Source organism: Bos mutus, chromosome 16 (assembly GCF_027580195.1).
Source record: "Bos mutus isolate GX-2022 chromosome 16, NWIPB_WYAK_1.1, whole genome shotgun sequence".
In the NCBI taxonomy this organism is placed as follows: Eukaryota; Metazoa; Chordata; class Mammalia; order Artiodactyla; family Bovidae; genus Bos; species Bos mutus.
In genome coordinates, this window is record NC_091632.1 from 378784 (window position 1) to 402257 (window position 23474).

The 23474-nt window shown below is 52.3% G+C and overlaps 2 protein-coding genes across 6 annotated transcripts; both read right to left on the reverse strand.

The window, feature by feature from the left end:
* Positions 1-1055: 1055 nt before the first annotated feature.
* MYBPH (myosin binding protein H) lies at positions 1056-9364 on the reverse strand. Of its 3 annotated transcripts, none has more exons than XM_005891880.3 (11): positions 9036-9364; positions 8794-8928; positions 7899-8066; positions 5384-5472; positions 4834-5029; positions 4542-4681; positions 3827-3986; positions 2483-2619; positions 2189-2375; positions 1832-1882; positions 1056-1317 (listed from the first exon to the last, which is right to left on the reverse strand). In XM_005891880.3, exons 1-10 carry the CDS (start codon positions 9280-9282, stop codon positions 1866-1868), a joined length of 1476 nt encoding a protein of 491 aa, XP_005891942.1. In that variant the 5' UTR covers positions 9283-9364; the 3' UTR covers positions 1056-1317; positions 1832-1865. The 3 variants fall into 3 exon arrangements, with proteins under 3 accessions (XP_005891942.1, XP_014332519.1, XP_070240616.1); XM_014477033.2 differs by having other exon boundaries at positions 1056-1372; XM_070384515.1 differs by having other exon boundaries at positions 1056-1375.
* A 2946-nt stretch (positions 9365-12310) lies between these two features.
* Positions 12311-22422, reverse strand: CHI3L1 (chitinase 3 like 1). 3 transcript variants are annotated; one of them, XM_070384516.1, is made up of 10 exons: positions 22295-22422; positions 22041-22070; positions 20939-21140; positions 20364-20420; positions 19445-19595; positions 17382-17503; positions 14464-14587; positions 13727-13909; positions 13111-13227; positions 12311-12937 (listed from the first exon to the last, which is right to left on the reverse strand). In XM_070384516.1, the coding sequence occupies exons 1-10, from the start codon at positions 22341-22343 to the stop codon at positions 12797-12799; spliced, it is 1176 nt and encodes a 391-aa protein (XP_070240617.1). In that variant the 5' UTR covers positions 22344-22422; the 3' UTR covers positions 12311-12796. The 3 variants fall into 3 exon arrangements, with proteins under 3 accessions (XP_070240617.1, XP_014332517.1, XP_070240619.1); XM_070384518.1 differs by having other exon boundaries at positions 12798-12937; positions 13727-13803; XM_014477031.2 differs by lacking the exon at positions 13727-13909.
* Positions 22423-23474: the final 1052 nt, after the last annotated feature.

The window sequence follows — 23474 nt, forward strand, 5'->3', positions numbered from 1 at the left end:
AATCATTTCCAGTGTTTGCTTCATTCTCCACTAGCCCTTGGTCCCTGAGTGGGAGCTCCATGCTCCCTGGAATTAGTGTGGAATGGCAGGTGTCGGCCTCAGACAGCCACGAGGCAGAAGCATTGAGCCCTGACTCTTGCCCTGAGCATCCCAAGTAAGAGAATGAAGCGTTGCGGCTTGTCATCTGGGCCACCAGCTCTACCAGCTCCTCCAGTCCTCTGTGCTGGGCACCCTCCTAGGTGACACCCCTCTTTGCTGCTTCTGGGGAACTCCAGACCTGTCAACTCTTGGGAACATGCTGCCTGCCTGGGGAGGAGACGAACAAGGGAAAGTGGGCTGCCATGGGCACCGTGGGATGAGTGTGACAGGCTGCTCAGGCCGGAGGAGATGCCCCTCTGGAGTGTGTGGACAGGAAGGTCTTACCGGATTTTAAGTACCCTAAGCACCCCAGGCACTTAGTACTATATTCACGGGCTTTGAGGCTCTGTTGCAGAGTCTAGGCCTTTAGACTAGACCCTTCGGCAAGGGCCTACTCCTGGCCCAAACCAAAGCTCCTTATACAGAGGAGTGAGGGGCCAGGTTCTAAGTGTGAACAGCAACTCCAGGGCTGATTCCAGGCCCTTCCCTCTCTCAGGTGGAATGTCCCCTGGCTCCCAGGGAGGTCACTTGACTAATAAAAGACCGTCAACCCTCATGGAGAATGCACTCCACCACTGAGGGCAACAGGCAACCTCAACAGATAGAAATCAGTGGTGGTGTCTGGGGAGAAATGAAGGGAATCAGGAGGGCATGGAGGCGTTTGGAGCAAGGAGGGTTCCAGAGAAGGGTGTGTCTGTTCCTATAGTTATCCTCTAAGGTCAGCAAACTGAATGTGAAACAAGATCCTAAAAGATCTCATATCTGGAAAACCTCCATGAGATCACGGGTCCCCTCCCACTGGACCTTCCTCACAGTGTCAGAGGTGGAGACTCCATCATGGGGACACATTCAGCCCACCCTCCTGGGGACACAGCGCCCGTCACGCTGACTCTCACTGTCACAGAGGCGCTGCAGCATAACACCAAACACCTTTATTCAAGTGCTTCCCGCCCAGCATACGACTCTTTGCAGGAGAGCTCCAATCTTTGCAACTTCCAGGGCTCCTGGTGTCTAGAAGCCTGTCCAGAGGCCTGCTAGGCCCACTCCCAGCGGAGGGACAGAGGCGAGGCAGGTACCAAGGAGCAAAGCCCATCAACTGTCGCTGTGGGGTGAATACCTCGGGCCTCTGAGGCGCTTGATTCTGGGCCTGGCAGCCCTGACCCCTCAGGCCTGTGGCACCTGGCAAAGAACGTTTCACGAGCCCTGCTGGTAGGCAGAGGTGGGAGACGTGCGCCTGCTGAAGAGATGATAAGGGGGAGAAGGCCTCCCTTCCCGGCCCCCCTCCCCTCAGGCCCTAGACCCGCAGCCCGGGCTCCAGCTCTGCCTCCCGCAGCTCTAGGATATACCCTCACCCGTCCAGAACCTCAGATCCACCTGGGAAGGGCAGTCAGGGCATGGTTGTTTCTGCTACTTTTCTGGCTGAGGAAATTATCCCATGGGGATGCCCCAGCCTAAGGTCATTCAGAGTCGGGACTAGACTCTGTCCTGTGCCCGTCCCCTGGATGCCCAAGCCTTCCAGGCCTTGCCAGCATCACCCTACTGTGCTGGGTCTCCAGAGCACCACCAGGACTGTGCAGGTATCTTGCCTGTGACTGCAGATTTATACTCAGCTGACTGCCACCCTCCCTTCTTAAGCCCACCCCTGCTCCAGGCCTCCACCCCCAGAGGCAGGAGAGGGGGTGCATGCAGTTACCTTTCTCCTCTTCACAGCTTCCACCAGAGGCTCCTCAGTGTGTGGCTGAGGCTGGGAGAGACCTGAAGGTTAGAGCTCAGGGAGGGGGTGGGTGTCTGCTGGGGACCCAAGTGCAGGGTGGGAGGTAGTGAGTCTCAAGCCCTCACCCAGTGAGCCGTGTGTCTGAGAGGCAGACTCCAGCCCTCCTTTTCCCACATTTGGAAAGTCCTCCTGAGAGCCTGACTTCTATCTTTACTTCCTCATCTTGCCTTGATTTTCAGCGCTCAGCCTCATCTAGTCCAGCAGGAGAAAAGATGGCTTCTCCTGGTCTCCCATGCATCAGAAGATTCCTAAAAAGCAGCCTCTCTCAGGCCTCACCTTTCACCTCCAGCCGGCAGTCCACAGACGCCTCCCCCAGCACATTGATGGCCTTGCAGGTGTAAACTCCGGAATCGAAGGGGCTGGGTTTCCGGATCTCTAGGGTGCAGACACCCTGCTCAGAGAGAGCTCGGTATTTGGGATCACCCTGGATGTCCATCTTGTTTTTCATCCAGATGATCTTGGGCTGGGGGCAAGGTCAGAGAGAGCTGGGAAGGGTGTGGGCCAGGATGAAGCCCCCGAAGGCCACCCTCAGGCTTAGGCAGAGTTGTCTGGAAAGATTCTTCACCTCACCTTGGGTGAAGCTCGGACACTGCAGGAGAGCTGTGTGCTGTAGCCGGGGGTGGAGGTGTGGTCAGCCAGGGGCTGAGTGAACGAGGGGGCTTCTGAGAAGTCTCGCTCAACAAAGCTTTTAGGTTTGGCAACAATATCTGGTTTCAGAGGAGAAAGAGGGGATGAGTTTGAGGTTACAGGACGAGACCTCTTAAGACTGACCTCATCTGTTTTCCTGAAATAATCACTATAGCTTACACCTAGGTATCCCATTTAATCTACACAGCATTCCTTTGGAAGGGTACGTTTATCACCCCAGCTAACAGATGGAAAACTAAGACCCTTCATGGATGAGGGACTTGCCAATCTCACACAGTGAGTTTGTGGCTTAAGAGGTGGAAGGCCACGTGCTGGTCGTGGCTCTTTGAGCAGACAGCCAGTGGTCTGGAGGAAGGCTGAGGGCAGGCGACAGCCCACTTCACCCCTGCCTCCACCTCTGGAGCCCCATGGCAGGACCCCAGGCTCCTGAGATCTTTGGGAAGCCAGGCACAGCCAACATGCAGGAGCAAAGACAGAGTATCTCAGAGAGGCAGAGGAAAGCCAAAACCATGGCTGGGAGAGTCACAGGGAGGCAGGGAGGGGGGTGGCTGACTGAGGGTGGGGACTAAAACCCAGCAAGTCCACATGTTATTTCTCTTTGTCTTTGGAGACTTTACTGGCTTTCTATTTTTAAACAAAACCTTTTTCCTAATTCTGTGCAACTTAGGCTGGTGTTTAAAAGAGTGTGCTTTCTGTGGCCCACACGGACTGTGTGGGGCCCTTAGGCCCAACGTCCAGGTGACACACAAGGTGACAGGGAGAAAGGACCAGGAATTTCACATTTGACGCAAGAGGACAATGTGTCTATGTAGAAACAGTAAATAACCATATCTCTGTTGTCCATCTACGTGGTGCTATATTAGGGTTGGGAGTTTGCTTTTAGCAAACTCGCCAGTCTACCTAAACACACACACTGTCCTTCAAAGTGGTTCTCTTGGGACGCTGTACATGAGACCCAGTGACTGCTATGATGTTGGCAACCACATGGCATCTTTAGCATAAGTGCAGTCTCCCAAGGGGTGCTGCTCATTTGCGTGGTTTACTCTGATGTGTTTGTTACGATCAGTCAACCACATCCATCTTTTACAGTCACTCTGTGAATGTGTGTGTCTGCATAGCGGTGGCCTGGGTGTGGAGAAGCAGCCAAAGTTCTGGCAAGTGGACTCCCGTGAGATGCACCCAGGGAGGGGTGCTGACACTCCAAGGCATGGAAGAGACGGGCATGGTGATGCCTGGCTTGCTTTCTGGTCTTGGACCCAGACCTACCTGTCTTTACGATGTGGGCGAGCTCCTTGGTGACAGCTGCTGAGGCGCTGAGTCCACACAGGTTTTCTGAGAAAACTCGGAAGGAGTAGGAGTTGCCCACGATGAGGTCGGAGACAGTGCAGCTGGTGGGGTGGCAGCGCTCGAGCACTGTGAACCATTGCTGCAAGAGCCCGGCCCAGCTGTCCTCATTCCCCATGCCCTCGCCCTCCCTGCGCCCCCTGGGGCCTTCTCCTCTGAGGGGCTTGGAGTGCAGAGGAGCAACTCCTGGGAGAAGGCGACCTCTCTGGGGACCTCAGAGAATTCTAGAACCTTACTGGTCCAAGTGTGGCCAGATGACCTGCAAAGAATCACCTGGGACCTTCAGAGACGTGTAGGATCTCAGTCCCCACCTCAGACCCACTGAATTAAGACCTGCATTTTAGCAAAATTCCTAGGTAATTCACATGTACATTACATTTTCAGAAGCACTGCTTTAGAGCTTGAAGGGCCCCAGAGAACAGTCCTTGCAGTCTTCAGAAGGAAACTGAAGTCCAGAGTTTAAAGAGATTTGCCAAAACCCACACAGCGAGTCAGGATGGCAGTGGGCAGACCAGAAGGCCTCAGTTCCTGTACTCTCTGTGGACAGGCCTTCCCCACCACCTCGGCCACTTCCTCTCCCCCAGAGCCACCTCTAGTCAGACCCTCCTCCCTAACACCCTGCTCGAACAGGCCTCACCCCTGTCTTTTTGTCTGCCTTCTGCACCGTGTAGCCCAGGAGCTCTGTGTTGCCTGTGTCCTGGGGCGGTGTCCACTCGAGGGTAGCGTTGCAGTTCCAGACATCCAGCAATCTGATACTCCTGGGGGGTCCAGGTTTCTCTGCAGGACCACAGAGTAAGGAGGAGGGCTGGGCTCGCAGCAACCCCTCCCTCAACACGATCGGGCTCCTATCGCTCTCTCTTGGCCTGACCCCCCTGACCATCAGTCCTGGGGCAGGGGAACCTCAGCCCTTGCCTCCCCTGGTCCCATACCAATCACCAGGATGTTGATGGCTGCCTTGGCCTCCAGGCCTTTCAGCTGCACAGTGAGCTCATAGCAGCCTGAGTCAGAGCGCTGGGCGGAGCGGATGAAGAGGATGGAGTCCTGGTCCCCAGTGCGCACGCTCACCCGCTGGCTGTCCAGGGCATGACCGTTGTGGGTCCACAAAGCCTGAGGCTTGGGATTCCCCTGGGAGGGAGAAACTCTGAATGGGAGCAGAAGGTGGCAGGCCCCCACCACCGCTCCAGGGTTCTCTGGAGCTGTGCTCAAGGGAGCTGGCCGCACCAGCCTTGCCTAGGAAGGGCAGCAGCGGCTAGAGCCACAGGTGCTTCCTAGACCCTCATCATCCGGTTGTCCAGCCGGCCCCGGGGCCACCTGTCCTATTCGCCAGCTGGAGAATCGACTGAGTCACGCGCATCTTGATGGGTGGGTCTCAGCAGACCTCCAAGGGAACCCTGACATTTTCTGGGCTCCTCCGATACACCTCAGGCGGGGCCCTGTATTTCCACCCATGCTCTTACCCTGGGAGGGAGGCATACCCACCTGGAAGGGGATTTGCAGGTTAATCGACTCTCCCACCTGGCGAATGTAGGTCTGACGAAGGTGGCGGGGAACACGGATCTTGGGGGCCTCTGCATTAGAACCAGAGTCTAGGCTTAGCACAGCAGGGGGGCTGCTGAGAGGCTTCTGCGGCAGGGGACGGGACAAACAGTGAGGCTGCGCCCCGCAGGAGGGCTCCTGGGATGCTCTGAGACTGCCTCCTTGTGGGCAGGGCAAAGCTCACTCCCCAGATTCAGGGGCCAGAATCCCCTGAGGCCCTTGGGGAGTTGAGAGACAGGAGGTTCCAGGAGGGCAGGACCTCCACGGTGTGAACTGGTAGGCATCCTAGGCACTCCCTTGGTGCTCCAACCCTGCCAGGCTGGGATTTGCCCTGCAGCCCTGGCATTCCTGGACTCCAGATGGGCCCTGCTGGCTCCCGGGCTCCCCCTGGTGGGCAGTGAGTGTGCACCTGTCGCCTGCATTCCCAAGAAGGATGGCCAACTGTCTCCTTCCTAATGCCTCTGCCCTTCTGCCTCGCACCAGCCCAGGCCTTCAGAGACGCCCCGTGAGACCCATTTGCACACTGTTCTGTCCCCAGTCCAGGTGAGAGAACTGGGGTCTTTCCCTTGCTAAAGGGAGCCAGAGCAGGCATACCCGCTTCCTTCTCTTTTCCCTCCCACTACCTTTCAGTCTGCGGTTGGGAGGTCCTTCCTGACACCTTACTTCCGACCCGTGCTCCAGTGGAGAACCACATTCCTGACCATCACCTCATCAGGTGCAACCACTGAAGCTGTTGGGCATTCCACGGGGAGCTGCAACACCCTCGCAACTCTCTGCCTAGGCGGGGTGGGGGTGGGGGTGGCTGAGGCCCCTCAGTGACAAACAGGTGGCAGCAGGTGGTTAGTGGCGTGCAGGGCGGAGAGGCAGGGGACAGTGAGAAGGAACACGGTGTCTCTGAGGACTAGCTGCGCAGGCACTTGGCCCTGGGAGCACCCGGGGTGGAATGTTCCAGAGGCAGCTGCAGGGGGCCAGGAATGCTTGGCAGCTCCAGGTGGCTGAAGAGGGACAGCTGAGCAGCTGAGGACTCTATACAGGGTCCCCACCCTGCCCTGCCCCTAAGAAGGGCCTGGCTGCTCCCTGTTTATTCACAACCTCCTCCTGCCCGCTTCTCTCCAGGAAATCCCCTTCTTTCCTGCCAAAGGAATTTTAATGGAGTAGTGGGTGCCGAGTCTAGCCGACTCCTCCAACGTTAGGCCTTGAAGTCGAAGGTCCTGGCCCCAACAAGCTCTCAGAGTCCAAACTCCTTGTGCCATCAGGGAGGGTCCAGGATGCCTGCCAACGCCCCCTTCCCAACCAGGAGGTCTCCCCACCACTTCCAGGCTAGAATCACACTGAGCTGCCAGGTGGGACCATGTCTCACCCAGACTCAAAGGATGGACATGCCCTCTGGTTTTGAAATTCACCAGAAGAGATTGCTTGCCACCTGGTGGGACAGGAATGGTCCTCTGTGGGAGTCAGTTCTGGAACTGCCACTAATAGTTTGGGTGACCTCAAGGGAGTCCTGGGGTGTCTTGGCTTGGATGGACCAGCCATGACAATCTATAATTCTATATTGCCTAGCCCTGTGGTTCCCACATTTCTCAGGCCTTAAAGCTGGAAAGTATTTCCTTGAATCCAAACTTGACTCCCTTCTGTGGCCATGAAGCCCCCTCTTTCTGGTGGCCTTGTCCAGAGCTGCGGGGTGCCCCTCTGCCTCTGGGAGAGAGGAGGGCAGGACAAGCAGGAAGGTGGAGCAGGCCTCAGGCCACCTGCTGGCCCATGTCTCTTGTCACTCTGGGGCTCTGGGCTGTCCCCAGAGACCTTGGATCAGACCAAATGACTCACTGCCATTAACAGACTGAAACCCGACCAGCCTTGGGAGGGGAGCAAGGGTAGGCTTGAGGCTAATGCACCCTACAAATAGAAATCTTAGCAAGGAGACAGCAGCTGGCCTCCCAGGTTTCCAGTTCAGCACTGGCCTCTGGGGATGGAGAAACTTTAACAGGTCTTTTGCAGGGTGTTCGTCTTCTTTCCACTAGGGACTTGGTACAGTAAGAGGCAAACAAAGATTTTTCTCTGTTCCAAAACCTTTGGGAGAATCTGGAACCCAGGTCATATGAAATGAGCAGAAAATGAGCTTCTATGGCTGCTGAAGGGATTACGATTAGATAGGAAGAATGAAATGACTCTTAAGTGTTGGGACTCTGAGCAGGTGACCGGGGCAGCGTGAGCTTTCGTTTCTGGGGGTCGGGAAGCCCTTCCTCCAATGCTTGCAAGCCGGACCACCCAGAAAATTGACCTCTTTGACCTCCAGAGACTCCTTGCTGCTGAGGAACCTGGAACTTTCTTAAGGCAAGATGGCGCCAGCAGGTGGCTTGTGCACGTGAGTGTGGGGAAGCGACTCTATCCATTGGCCTCCTTTTCTCCATCCATTAGCTAAGATGCCTGGGAAGGACTGGGGAGCAGGGATGGGCTTTACCGATGGTCTCCTGGATGTGGATGAGCCGCTCCAGCACCGCCGGTGGGCCAGCCCCTGCAGAGCTCACTGCAGCCACGCGCACGAAGAACTTGTCACCTACAGCCAGGTTCCGCAAGGTCTGCTGGGTCACCATCATGGGCCGGGCATTCACAGGCACCCAGTCCAAGGCTGAGAGGAATGAAGACAGTACAAGGTCCTGCCTGGCCCCATGGCCGCCAGCACCCTTTCTCAGTGGGGCTTCCCTTCTCACTGACGGTCTGGGGAAGCTGGCCTCCCTTTCCGGGCCTTATTTTCCTTCTGCTGTCCCTCCTTGACTTCTCATGTATCAAATGGCATCAAAGACACCTTGTGTCAGAACCTTTGAGTGGTGGCCAGAAACGGGTTTCCTGAAGCCCAGAGAGGCTTGGACACGTTCACCAAGTCACACAGCAAGGCGGAGGCAGACTGAACTTGCCTGCCGCGGAGGTGGACAAGACGGCAGCGGACAAGATGGCGGCATCAGGAGTTTGGCCACAGCCCCGCTCCTTCTCCTCACTGTCTCTTGTTCTAACTTAGCCCTCTCCCTCAGCTTCTTTACAAGCAGGGTCCTCTGAGACTCAGGACCTCCTTAATTCTTACAGAGGAGAACCGCAGTGTCACCGACCATTTTACCCTTGTTACTCAAAGGCTTCCTGAAGCTGGAGGACAAGGCACCTGCTGAGGCCCCTTGGATGCCCTCCTGCTTTCAGAGATGTGTAGGTGAGCAAGACGCTGTCCATGAGGCTTAAGCAGACTGCCTCCACTCCCGCTCTGCGTCTCCCTCTGTTCTGACTCAACTGCAGAGTCTGGGGGCTTGTCCCTTCTGCCCCCCAGGCCCACCTCCCCTCCGTATATGAGGGCTTAACCCGGAGCTCACCTCCCTCTCGACGGAGTTCCAGCACATAGCCCTGAAGCCCCAGCCTCCCCAGCCTCTCTGGAGGCTCCCAGCTCACAGTCACCGAGCTGTCACTCACATCCTCCACGGCCAGCAGCAGCGGGGCACTGGGGACATCTGAGGGAGAAGCAGGGGGCGGTGAAGGGGTTTGCAGCCGAGACCTCGCCCCCCGCCGCTCCCTGCCATGACTGCCTCCCCCCTCCGCCCGCCCCAGCTCTCATCACCTTCACGTGGAAGTGCAGGGTCAGTGGCTGCAGGGCCTGCGGGGGCTGCAGAGGCTGCGGGGTCAGGAGGCTGACGGGCAGACTCCTGTGGGTCAGAAGCCTGCTGTCCCCTGGGAGCCTGCTCCCCCCCAGGAGCCTGCGGAGCTGCCGTGTCTCCAGAGGGCTCTGTAAGGGGCACATGTGCAGACTCAGAGGTGGTCTCCTCCAGACCACAGGCAGGGGCCTCCGAGGTGGCTTTTTCTGTCATTGCAGTGCCCGCTGGAGGGTCAAGCTGGAGTGTGCAGGGATTAGCACTGGAGGAGCTGTGCTTCCAGGGTGCCTGGGACTACCTAGGTTCAGTCTTATATAGTCAGGGGGCTGCCCCACCCCCAAGCAAATGTTCCCAGCTGTGGGGTCAGGTCAGGCAGGGGGACTGAAGGGAGAGGGAGGCGCATAGGCCAGGAATAGCTCTGGGGGAGGAACTGCAAGGGTCCCTTGAGGAGCGCACAACCTCGTCCATCATCCCGATTGAATCTTAGAGACAGGGTTCTTGTGCCCAGATGGGAGGAGGGCACAGATCAGTGAGATGGGACGTTGCCAGGAGGCTGTGCCAGGGGTCAGGGCATTGGGAACCAGAGCTTCCATCTGGATAATGAACCCAGATCAGGCTCTGTGTGTTTGGCCTCTGTGGGGCCACTTGTGCTCAGGGCTTCTCGGCTTGGGTGCACACAGCCTGCAACAGCCTTCTCTTAGAGCACTCCCAACTGTGTTCCTGGGCTCCCACACTCCCCTAGCCCTCACATTCCCTGGGAATTTTCACTTGGGCTGTATGAGGCTGAGGGCCTAGAGAGGGAGGGAGCTGAGATGCCCAAAGTGGGCTGGATTGCAGGAAGTCTTCTAACAATGGGACCCCAGGAAGGAAGTCCAAGGCCCCAGGTTACCCAGCCTCTCAAATTCCTGCTCTGGACCTCAGTTTCCTTGTCTGTTACAGAGGACACTATGACAGTCCCCTAGCCCTTGGGGTGAAATCAAGTCGTAAGACAGATCTGGAAGCGATCTTGGAGGAGGACAGCACTCAGAGACTTCTAGAGTCCTCGAAGCAGAACATGGCATGGACATTTGTGTGCCACGGGGGAAATGAGGCAGGTATGGCCAGATTTCTAGTCACTGAGTCATTCATCCAATAAAACATTAAGATTTGTTGCTGGCGGGAGTGTAGATGGGAGCAATCTCTTTGAAAAAAGTGAGATGGTATCTAGTCAAACTGAAAGTGTGTGACCCAGCAGTTACAGTCCTAGAAACATGCATGTAAACATTCACAGCAGCATTGTGTATAACATTAAAGTTGGAGAACACAGCTCTGCCTCAACAGAGGAATGCATAAATAAGTGGCGTATATGTGCACCTATAAACCAAAAGTGGAATAAAATGAGCAAACTTCAGCTACTCGGTTGATCTAACAGACATAACAGGGAGTGAAAGAAGCTGGGCACAGAGAGTGATGCGACCTCATTCATACTCAATTCAAACACGGGCAGCACCAGCTCTCTTCTTCAGTGGGCATCTTTAGGTGATAAGACCACAAAAGAAGGCAAGGAAGATTAGGATAGTGCTTGCCTCTGGGTGGAGGGACAGAGATATGGAGTTTCAGAGGCACAAATGAGGTCTTGTTTCCTGTCCTGAGTAGTAGTTATACAGCCTTTCACTATATAGTAATTCTTTAAATTAAAAAATAGAAAATACATTTTGTGCACTCTTCAGCATGTATGATATATCCTACCATTTTAAAATCAATGCCCGTGTAATTTATTTCAAGCCATCAGTCGCGTTCACACTCTGCCCCTTCCCCAGCGCTGAGGGCACAGGAGTGTGGTGGCCACGTCCCATGGTGGCTGTCCTTGTTGGGAAAGGCAGTGGAGGGCCTCAGGAGCCTCTTCATCCTGCCCTGCTTGGGTGCCCGAGCCCTCTGCTGGGTGAGTCAGAGTCCTGCCGGGCGGGATTTAGGTCCGAGACCCGATCCCCATCCCTGGGCTCTGACTCTGCAGCTATAAGTGAATGTGACTAACTCTGTGGGACCCTGAGTCAGCCCTGCAGAGCCTGTCCCAGGATGGGGGAAGGGTGGCCGGGGGAGATGGGGAGGGGGGTAGCTGCACTGGAGGATTCACAGCTCCTGGCATTTCAAAGACCCCAGTGTGGTGGGAGGGCTGTAGGCACAGATTGGGAATGCTGGGCCCACTGGCCTGCAGTGAAATGCCAGGCAACCTTGAAGCTCTGGCCAAGTTCTCACTCTTTGCCTTTAGCTTGGCAGTGACCTTGGGATTAGTTGCTTCTGCCCTGCTCCAGCTAGTTCAGATTTCAGGGAGGCCGATAGGTATTTCCTTTCCCCACACCTCAAAGTAGTGCCACAAACCACTGGGCCAAGTCACAGATAATTCAAACAGCTGGGAATCCATGAATAAATTCTCTTTGATTTTGGAGCATGCAGATGAACTCGGGATACAAAGCTTGTCCAAGGCTCTTGGAGTGTGCAGAAACTGTTAAGAGCATCTCTACTTCATGAAGACTGGAAGCCTGGCTGATCTGAGCTCATCCTATCTGACCCACACTGTCTCATCTGGCCCCCACCTCGTGTCCCAGGCTGGGCCAAGGAGCCTTGATTTCTGCATGGGCTGAGGGCTAAGTGTGTCCTGAGAGGAGAGAGACAGAGGGCTAGGCTACAGCCCTATGACATCTGACCAATTTCAGTCCAGCAATAAAAAGGGCTCTTCTAAGGTGATGAGCAACTACTCACTGAGAGTGTGAGGGGAGCTTAGAAGGCCAGCTCTCAAGATCTGCAGAGACTCTAGACCAGTGATTGTGGGACAGTGTGTGAGGTAACATTGGTGTCTCCTACCTCTGAGTCCAGGGTCAGGGCTGTCTCTAACCTGGCCCTATATTGGCTCCTACCCCTCCCCAGGGTGAGAAGAGATGAAGGGCTGGGATTAAAGGGTTTCCTTCCTAGTGCCTGCTAGCCCCTGGAAACAGAAAAGGCTTCTTTCAACAAAGAACCATATAGAGAAGTCTGGATGACAATGAATTTAAGATCTAGAAGGCCTCCAGCACTCTTGGGTTAAGCCCACAACCGATGAATCTGGTGATGCTTGCCGCTTTGGGGGATGCCCTGGAGGCAGCAGAGGACAGGGTGGTCTCACTTTCTGCACCTCAGGGCTCCCAAGTCTGAGAGAAAGGATTCCAGAAGAGAGGTGGGAGGTGAGCCCAGTGGGGCCACAGATACTGAAGCAAGCGCCAACAACGGGTGAACCCTGGTGCTTTATTGAGCAGATCCAGAACCAGCAAGGGGAAGTGGGATGGAGATACAGTTATGTTCCCGGGAAAAGGTTTCAAGCCAGGCCTTGCAGACAGTGTAATTAGTGTGGTTGCTGCTTCTTATAAGGCTGTGTGGCAGCAGAGCTTGCCAAAATGGCGTCCTTAGGCATCAGGCCCCAGAGTAAGCAAGGGGAAGAAATCTCCCGGTGTTGGGCTTGGCGCTGCTGAGCATTCTTGTTCGTCAGCAGGTACATGCTGACCCTGCACTGTGCGCTGTGCTGGCCCCACAGCCCCACCCCGGCCTGCCCCTCAACCAGAGCTGAGCTCAGACTGCGGAGCCATGGCCCTCACATGGGCCCAAGGAAGGGAGGCTGAGGCTCAGCGGGGCCCCAGCAGGGCAGGAGATCAGGCTTCTGGTCAGTCAGAGCCAAGTGTGAGAGGCGTCTCTGCCCCACTGTGAGCCCAAGGGCAGAAGGCTACACCTCAGCAAGCACATCTTTGATGGCACTTGTGAGAGGAAAGGCCAGGTTCTGCCCACAGAAGGTGCCCTGGAAGTCATCCAAGTCCAGGGCCCACACCATGGCGCCAGCCAGCTGCCTGTTCTTCAGGTACCGTGCCTGGTGGGGAGACCCAAGGCGGGCGTGGCTGGGTTCCCGTGCCAGGGTGCACATGGGGGCATGCTATCTAGACGACACTGGGACCCGAAACACCCCTGTAGCCAAGTCCCACCCTCGGTGCAGGGGGCGTCCCTCTCGCTTTTCATCTGGGGGGTGTGGCCTTGTGAACATACCTTGTTTTTGACACTCTCCTGGTCGTCATACGCCACCCACTGGTTGCCCTTGGTGGCATAGGGGACCTGCTGGTCACGGAATCTGTGGGTGGTGGCTCCGTGGAGGAAGTCACAGATCTGAGCAGAGAACAGGGCAGGGGTGGCTGGAGAGCTGTGCTGAGACGTTGCCAGTCACTGGGGGGATGTTACCCCCCAAATCTATTGCAGCCCCTTGCTTCATCCTGCAGGTTGCACTGCCCCTAGAACCTGCAGATTTCACGCAACTTTACTTAAAATAGATGCAAATATCCCGGGGTTCTGTGGCTGCTCTCCACTGACACTGAGGACTGGCCAAGGCAACTCAGAGCAGCAGAAGTTGGGTCAAAACAAAACAAAACCCACCTCTTGGCTGTTGCTTTTTCCTGGGCTAAAAGGAAGGCCCCAACTTGGTGGCCAGAGGGGATGAAGACGTGATATGCCTGCCCTCCTCCTCCCTCTTCTCTAGAGTGCTAAGTCTGCTGGAATTTTTTTTTAATTTTTTTAATTTTCAAAGGAGTAAAATGAGGACGATTTGGAGGGTCACCTTCCCCAGGGCTGCCGATGCTGTGGGAAATCTTACCTTCTTCCTAGCTCATACCTCATAATAGGCAAGGATCCCTTTCTCCTTGGTGAACTGGCCTGGAATTCCTGGCCCTGAGATGGGGGCTCCCACATCTGTCTTGGAAGAGGCCAGAGTGTAGCTCCTCCCAAAAGTGGGGATACCCATCACCAGCTTATTGGCTGGAGCCCCCAGCCTCAGCATGTAGCTCACCGCGTAGTCCTGGGTGTGGGAAGGGTCTAGAGCAGTTAGTCTAGGAGGGAAAAGGTCGTGCAATTCCCATTGCTGCCTTGAAGGGAGTTCCAGATCTAGATGCACCTGGAATTCCCTTCCTTCCGGGAACTTATAATGTCAGTCTAAAAAGCACTGTACAGTTTCCATCTCAAAGAAATCCTCTTAGGTATAGGAGAAGATGCTGTTTCATAGTTGCAGAAATCAGGTGACTGGCTCACATTTCACAGCAAGCAAATGGCAGGGCTAGACTAGACTCCTGGTTCTCAGCCCCCAGCCCTCTTTTGCTCTCTCCCACCTGCCCTGTGCCTTCACCCTGTAGGCCCGTCAGGAGGTATCTTGATTCTGTATGTACATATCACCTCCTCAGTTCCCAGAGCCATGGAGGATGCATGAACTTTGCGCCTCAGATCCTCATCTGTGAAGTGGGCCCCTAACCCCTCCCTTACAGGATTACCAAGCAGTGGAGAGGTTGGTGTGTGAGCTCTGGCAGGCGGCAGGCATTTGTGGCCCCCTCTCAGCCTTCCCTCCTTTGGGACACTCACAGCGTTACTGAATCTGTCAGAACTTGCATCTTCCTGGCCTCGAAACAGGGGGCTGTGATGTCCGACTGTCTGGCGCCAGGCTCCGTGAAAGTCATAGGTCAAAAGGCTGATGAAGTCCAGGTGTCTATAGAAGAGTGGATGCAGGGCAAGGAGAAAAGTTTAAAAGCACACCACCCCAACAGGATGTGAGCAAGAAGAACAGGCAGTCATTAATCCAAAATCTGGTAGAACCCAGTGACCAGACTAGGCTGCTGGACCTAGGCTCCTGCTCAGGGTCCCACAGGAGCATTCAAAGCAAGAACAGGGCTCTTCCTGTCTGCACCCAGGACACAACTGGGAGCTGCCCTCCAGCACATCTCAATCCCTGCTCTCCAGCCACATTCATCTTCGAGAAAGCAGATTAATATCATCAGTAACTAGCCTTGTGGGGAAAGAGCAGGACCAAAGGATGGCCTGAAACTATGATTCCTTGTAATACGGAGTAAGCTTTCTACACACACAGATTAGGGGTCTCCAGGTGGATTGCATGAATATGAGCTTTAGGTGTTTGGGGCAAATGATTGAGAGCCACCTCATTCCCACCCTCTAAGTGATCAATGATCACTTGACCACCCTCAGTGATCAAGGCAAAGAAATAGAGAAAAACAATAGAATGGGAAGGACTAAAGATCTCTTGAGGAAAATTAGAGATACCAAGGGAATATTTCATGCAAAGATAGGCACAATAAAGGACAGAAATGGTATGGACCTAATAGAAGCTGAAGATATTAAGAAGAGGCGGCAGGAATACACAGAAGATGTACACAAAAAGATCTCCATGACCCAGATAACCACAATGGTGTGATCACTCACCTAGAGCCAGACATCCTGGAGTGTAAAGTCAAGTGGGCCTTAGGAAACATCACTATGAACAAAGCTAGTGGAGGTGATAGAATTCCAGTTGAGCTATTTCAAATCCTAAAAGATGATGCTGTGAAAGTGCTGCACTCAATATGCCAGCAAATTTGGAAAACTCAACAGTGGCCACAGGATTGGAAAAGGTCAGTTTTCACTCCAGTCCCAAAGAAAGGCAATGCCAAAGAATGTTCAAACTACCGCACAACTGCATTCATTCCACACGTTAGTAAAGTAATGCTCAAAATTCTCCAAGCCAGGCTTCAACAGTACATGAACTGTGAACTTTCAGATATTCAAGCTGGATTTAGACAAGGCAGAGGAACCAGAGATCAAATTCCAATATCTGTTGGATCATCGAAAAAGCAAGAGAGTTCCAGAAACACATCTACTTCTGCTTTATTGAGTATGCCAAAGCCTTTGACTGTGTGGATCACAGCAAACTGTGGAAAATTCTTTAAGAGGTGGGAATACCAGCCCAACTTACCTGATTCCTGAGAAATCTATATGCAGGTCAAGAAGCAATAGAACTGGACATGGAACAACAGACTGGTTCCAAATAGGGAAAGGAGTATGTCAGGTTCTATATTGTCACCCTGCTTATTTAACTTATATCCAGAGTACATCATGTGAAATGCTGGGTTGGATGAGGCACAAGCTGGAATCAAGACTGCTGGAAGAAATATCAACAACCTCAGATATGCAGATGACACCACCCGGGAAGAAGAAATAAAGAGCTTCTTGATGAAAATGAAAGAGGAGAGTGAAAAAGCTGGTTTAAAACTCAAAATTAAAAAAACTAAGATCATGGCATCCGGTCCCATCACTTCATGGCAAATAGATGGGGAAACAATGGAAACAGTGAGAGACTTTATATTTGGGGCTACAAAATCACTGCAGATGGTGACTGCAGTCATGAAATTAAAAGATGCTTGCTCCCTGAAAGAAAAGCTATCATCAATCCTAGACAGCATATTAAAAAGCAGAGACGTTACTTTGCCAACAAAGGTCCATCTAGTCAAAGCTATGTTTTTTTCCAGTAGTCATGTATGGATGTGAGAGTTGGACTATAAAGAAAGCTGAGTGCTGAAGCGTTGATGCCTTTGAACTGTGGTGTTGGAGAAGACTCTTGAGAGTCCCTTGGACTGCAAGGAGTTCCAATCAGTGCATCCTAAAGGAAATCAGTCCTGAATATTCATTGGAAGGACAGATGCTGCCACTGAAGCTGAAGCTCCAATACTTTGGCCACCTGATGGGAAGAATTAACTCATTTGAAAAGACCCTGATACTGGGAATAATTGAAGGCAGGAGGAAAAGGGGATAACAGAAGATAAGATAGTTGTATGGCATTACCAACTTGATGGACCTGAGTTTGGTAATGGACAGGGAAGCCTGGCATGCTGCAGTCAATGGGGTTGCAAAAAGTCAGACACGACTGAGTGACTGAACTGAAGTGATCAATTAAAGCAATTAAAACAATGAATCTACATGTGCCTGAGACCCTAAAGAAGATTCTAGTCAGAGTGAAGAGTCTTTGTCTCTTACTCTTGGGTTTCCTAAGATCCATGTCTTGTTCCACCAAGAAATCAAGCTGCTTGGCTCGAGACTGCTCATCGCCACATGCATAAGGAGGCAAGGCAAGGAGAAGGGACAGGTGGACAAGAAAGGGGAGTCTCTGCAAGACAGAGTCCCTTGAGGACTCTCCAGCAGCCTAGAAATGAAAGGTATTGTTAACTGCTGCTTTGCCCTTCCAGAGACTAGTGACTGGCTCATTTGTATAACTCTCTCTACTTCTTTTCCCACAAACATACATTCATAGCAATCTTCTCAACTGGTCAGCACAATATCCCAAGTGAAAAGGAAAGATAGGGATTATTATACCCCTTTTGACAGATAGGAAGACTGAGGCACAGAGAAGTGATGTGACTTGCTCAAAGTCACTCATCTCTGGAGAAATTGGGACCAAAAGCCCAGTATTCTGATTGTACACAGACTGCTAAGGCAGAGTAGATCAGGAGACTCACCGGGATATCTGGGCGATGTCATAGCCTCTGTCAATAGCAATCTTCCCTGCAGGCACTGCTGCGCTGAGCAGGAGCTGCTCTGTGCCTGCTTGGGCTTCCCTTACAAACTCAGCCTTCATTTCCTGGTTGGGAGAGAGGCAGGTGAGTGACAACAAGCCTTGTGGAGAAAGATCTTTGAGGATGTCATTGGCCTTCCCTGTCTGCTGTAATCTCCAACCAGACCGGAGCTTAGTGGGAATGATAAAGTGGTCCCATCTGCAGGCTCACCCATCCTTTTCCTAAAAACAGTTCGGGCCGATCTCATCCCTACACCCCGTGTGTACTCATCAATATTCCATTTTTCTTTGTCCTTCAGGGACCATGAGAATAAAGAGTCATCCCGCTTAGTCCACAGATAGAGCTGGAAGACATTTGCCTGTTGGTCTCTGCTTTGTTTAAGGTAGTAAATGAGAACACAAAGTTAAAGTGGTTCATATTGATTGTTGTTCAGTCTGTTGTTCTACTCTGTTTAGTCACCAGGCTGTGTCTGACTGTTTGCGACCCCATGGACTGCCGCACACCAGGCTTGTCCGTCCCTCACCATCTCTTGGAGTTTGCCCAAGTTCATGTCCATTGAATCAATGATGCCATCCATCTATCTCATCCTCTGTCACCCCCTTCTCCTCTGCCTTCAGTCTTTCCCAGCATAGGGTCTTTTCCATTGAGTCGGCTCTTCACATCAGGTGGCCAAAGTATTGGAGCTTCAGCTTCAGTGTCAGTACTTCTAATGAATATTTAGGATCAATTTCCTTTAGAATTGACTGATTTGATATCCTTGCAGTCCAAGGGACTCTCAAGAGTCTTCTCCAATCCAACAGTTTGAACCATCAATTCTTCAGTGCTCTGCCCTCTTTCTGGTCCAACTCTCACATTCATACATGACTACTGGAAAGACCATAGCCTTAATTATATGGACCGTTGTCGGCAATGTGATGTCTTTGCTTTTTAATACACTGTCTAGGTTTGTCATAGCTTTCCTTCCAAGAAGCAACCATCTTCTAATCTCACGGCTGCAGTCACCATCCACAGTGATCTTAGAGCTCAGGAAGAGGAAATCTGTCACTGCTTCCACCTTTCCCCTTTTGTTTGCCATGAAGTGATGGGACTGGATGCCATGATCTTCTTCTTTTTAATATTAAGTTTTAAGCCAGCTTTTTCACTCTCCTCTTTCACCATCATCGAGAGGCTCTTTGGTTCCTCTTTGCTTACTGCCATTAGAGTGGTATCATCTGCGTATCTGAGGTTGTTGATATTTCTCCCAGAAATCTTGATTCCAGTTTGTAATTCAGCCAGCCCAGCATTTTGCATGATGTGTTCTGCATATAAGTGAAATAAACAGGGTGACAATATACAGCCTTGTCATACTCCTTTCTCAATTTTGTACCAGTCAGTTGTTGAGATTCTAACTGTTGCTTATTGACCCACATAGTTTCTCAAGAGACAGGTAAGATGGTCTGGTATTCCCATCTATTTAAGAGTTTTCCACAGTTTGTTATGATTCACACAGTGGAAGGCTTTATTGTAGTCAATGAAAAAGAAGTAGATGTTTTTCTGGAATTCCTTTGCTTTCTCTATGATCCAGCAAATGTTACTGATACTGTAAACAATTTGTTTGATTGCTCTGCCCCTAGGGTAACTAGAGATGCTTGGGCTGCCCCCAGATGGAGTTGAGTATCCCTGATTTAGTGCATGCTCGGGAGTGCGCAGTGTCAGTTTGAGAATGAATAGAGGACAATGATGCTCGACTAAGTGGCAGTGAGGAGTAGGTGCCCTGGTTAGTGAACGCTGCCTCTTAGAACCCCAGCCCACCTCCCCTGTTTTCAGCGGATGTCTTCCCTGCTGTGTCAGACCTCAGGACACAGGCCTGTTTGTCTTACCTTTGGTCCAGATCTCAGGACTCTGCAGCAAGGAGGCTTTAGTCTCCTTTTGCCTGCCTCAGGAGAACATGCCCAAAGATAGCTTCTGCCCTCCTTACTCCTTGGTGCTCCCCACCTCCCTGCCCCTTTCCCCGACCCGACCAGCACCTTGACCAGAGTGGTGAGATGCCGCTTGTCTCTCCACCCAGGGTAGAGCCATGCTAAGTCCAGTCCATCAAAGCCATGGGTCCGCAGAAATGGTGGCACCGACTTGATGAAAGTCCTGCGACTCTGGGTCTTGGAAGCTATCTTGGAAAATCTAGAACCAAAATCACCACAGTAGAGTGCTCAGCACCAAAATGCTGGGTGCCTTGGCCCCTTGGAGTGGTCTCTGGGGCATGTGCAGCTGGGAGCCTGAACTCACACAGCTATAGGAGGGCATGGTTTGGACAGGACCCACTTCTAATCATCTTATTAATAGAAAGAACATGTGCATTATAATCAGATATCCCTGGCTCTATCACCTAGTAGCCAAGCCATTTTGAGCAGATTATAACCTGAGCCTTAGTTTCCTCATCTGTAAAACAGGCATAAATGTAATATCTCACAGTGCTATTATGAGGATTACATGTGATAGTGGTTGGACAGGATGCCTGACACATAGCAACCACTCAATAAATGAGAGCTGTTATAGCCATTACTTTAACTCTTTTTAAAGCTGCTCCAACTCTACCCACTCCAGGAAGTCCTCCCAGGGTCTCCACTCCCAAATTCCCATCATTCCATCTTGCTCCTTCCAACCCTTAGGACAGTATCCCCTCAAATTTCTTTGTTTTCATGTCTGAGAAGTAGTAAAAAGAGCATTGGCAAGCAATCAGAACATTGACTGCCATCTTGCTGTGTGTCTCTTGGCAAGTTCCTTCCCCTTTCTGGGCTCTGGTTTCATGATTGCACGTGATGCAAACTCCTGACAACCATTCACGTCCCTGTGCCTGACCATTCTGGGGTCCCTGTGACCTTCATCCCATGGGTGTAGAGAAACCTATGCTTCCTCTTATCCCATCATCCTCTGGGGGATGCATCCTACCTTTGAGAACCGAAGTTCCATCCTCCAACAGATAGGAGGGTCTTCAGGTTGGGGTTCCTGTGGGGCACAGAGAGGCAGGAAGGCTGGGGTTGAGTGAAGTTGCCATGATATGGGGTGGCCCCATGTTTAGGAAGCTGTAGTAGGCTTCTAGCTTTGGGTAGAGGCTGAATCAGGCCTCCAAGGCCCTTCCAACCTTGAAATTCACTATTCTAAGGTTTTCTAAGTATTTGTGGCATGTATTCTGAGATGTGTTGCCCATTTTTGTTCCCTCCAGTGGGAAGCCACGATATGGCAAAATAGAACCATGAACATTTTCTCTGTGGAGAGGCACCCACAGGGGACAGAGAGAGTTCCTTCTCCCAGGGGAGTTCATCTATGCCTTTTTCTGCAGGCTTCTTCTATACCCTGACCTCTGCCCTCATCACTTCCTCCCATTTGAGCCAAGGCCCTCCAATTCTCTACCCAGAAGTGAGTCCCGGAGACCTTGCCCATCCCCTTGAGCAGGCACACTCTACCCTGAAACCAGCCCTCCTGACCTCCATCTTTCTCCTGCCCTGGCTAGTCAGTGGCCTAACCTGTTCTTGAGCGTGTTCAGTGTGTCATAGAGCGTCACGTCATTCCACTCCCAGGTGTTGATCTCATTGTTGCTTATGTTGGCAAAGCTGTAGATGACATGGGTGCACAGGAAGGGGTCGATGGCGTCTGGGAAGCAGCTCCCATCACCCTCCCGGTACTGGGACCAGCTGGTGTAGTAGCAGATCAGCTTGTATGCAGCACCTGAGGAGAAGGCTAGGGTGAGCCCTGGGCCAAGTTGAGCCAGGGACCCTCTGGCTGGGGCCCTGAGCTGAGCACCAGTGGGGTTTTGGGGAGGGGTGGGATGGATGGGTAGAATTGTGAGCATAGTTAAAGTTCTCAGTGAAAGCAGCTGGCTCAAGGGAGTTCTCTGTCTGGTGAAAATAAAACCTATTTTGAAAATGCTTAGGAAAGATCAAAGTATATAAATATACTGCAGACTAAGAACAGAACACTGCATGGAGTGAGGAGGCTTTAATGAATAAAGATGAGATGGGACTTGGTACAAGTAAGGAAGGTTCCCTGGAGGCTTTGAAGGAAAGGAGTGGCCTAGCTCCAAACAGCCAGTGTTAGAAGACCTTTGCCTTTCAGGAGTCCTTGATCTGAGAGGCTCTGGCCTGTCTCTTCTCTGCCTTCATGGGGAAGGTACCCCTGACTTGTAACCCACCCAGAATGGCAGTCTCCGGCCCCTCAGTCCATCCCCCTAGCTGAGACACAATAACCCAGTGGACTGGAAAGTTCCTGCTCTCTTCTTTTTCTAATTTCTGCTGCTGCAGAGCAGGCCTCTTCTGCCCTCTTGATTGGAGTGGGCATCACTCATGCACACTGTTCCTGGGCTCCTATTAGTGGTTCCCACTAGGCTATTGGTTGAAGCCTTCATTGAACCTGAGCCTTTGAAAGTTTTTAATTTTGAAAAATATTAAATATACAGAAAAGTAGAGAGTAGTATAATAAACATCTATATACTCATCACCTTGGTTTAACAAATGCTAATGTTTCTGAGCCATTTGCATCACAGAAGAAACTGGGGAAAAGTGCCAAGTTCCCTTCCATATAGCCCTCACCACACCCCCACCTTCCATGAGTTAAAAGAAGGTTACTTACAGCTCTGGAGCAGCAGCAGGACCACAAAACCTGAAGGGAAATCCAGGATGAGACCCCCTGCAAGCACCTCTGGTCCTCCCTCCTGCTCCCTGCACCCGCCCCGCCACCACCATGGAATCCAGGGCCTCCTCACACCAGGCACCTCCTCTCTCCCCCCTGGCTCTGCACCACCCCTTCTCCCGCCCACTGCCTCTCCCCACAGCAGGTAGGAGGCCAGTCTCTGCAAGCAGTAGCTCTGCGGCCAACCCAGAGACCTGTCTTAGCCGCCCTCAGCCCCATCCTGGCTGCAGCAGAGGAGGGCATGGCGCGGCCTCTTCCTGTGCCTTCAGGTTCCTGCTCCCCAGCTGCCTGAGCAGGACGCTTCCTGGGCCTCCAGCTTCCTCTTATACGTACCCTTCTCCACTCCCCTGCACCGCAATCCTCCCTTTACTGGAAACTGAGCTGTGTGTCAGTGAAGGAACTGGCAGACTGTGAAGTGGCGGGGGAGGAGCACTGTGGGCCACGAGAGGCAGATTGGGAAACCCTGGAGAGTCTTGAAAACTTGGGCCAAGTCTTCCTGAGGCATCTGCCAGTAGAACAGCCATTAGAGGGATGATCTGGGGGCTCCTGGGCCCAGTGACTCAGCCTCCCACTCACTTTTCTCCAAAAGTCAGCAGTTCCCCTGCTTTTCTGGCAACCCCTACCTTTGCCTCTCCAGCCCTCTGTCCAGGCCTTTGGCCAGGCTGAAACTGGGCACAATTGAATTCTGCAACCCGCAGCACCTCTAAACAAGGCTGTTATTTCTTCTCTCCCTGACCCCAGCATCACCCTGCCTGACCTCCTCTCCTCCTCTCCAAGCCTGCTTCCCATAGCAGCCTGAAGGTCAAGGTGAGGGCCAGAGAGCCTTTCAGCAACTGACATGCTGATTGTTTAACAAGAAAAGCTAGAGAGGAGTAGGAAGTGCTGAGTGGCACTCTGAGACCTGCTGCTGCTTTCCCTCCTTTTGAAATGCCAGTTACAATGAATGAGAAAGAATTTGGCAAGTCTGGGGCTTCGGTGAAGTACCAAGAAGTAAAAATGCAGACTACTCAGTTTCCCCCAGGAGCAGATAATCTCAGAAGATCAATAACCCCCATTCCCTCAGCTCCTCTCTTTTGAAACCCAAGTGTAATGATACCACCCCTTTCTAGATCCCTCGGTGATTTTTTTTTTTTTTGGTCACTCTTCAGATAAGAACAAAGCTTCTTAACAAGGCTCTGCATGATTTGTCTTATTTGTGGATACACTTTGATCCAAAGATCCTAGACAACTCCATTCTTTGTAGGCTACAAATGAATTAATAGGCAGGGAGTGAAAAATTCAGAACTCCAGTTGCTGGAAGAGGTCAGAGGGCTTCTCAATAGATACCTTTACTTTGACACTAACATTCGGTACTAATCTGATGTTAGCCACACT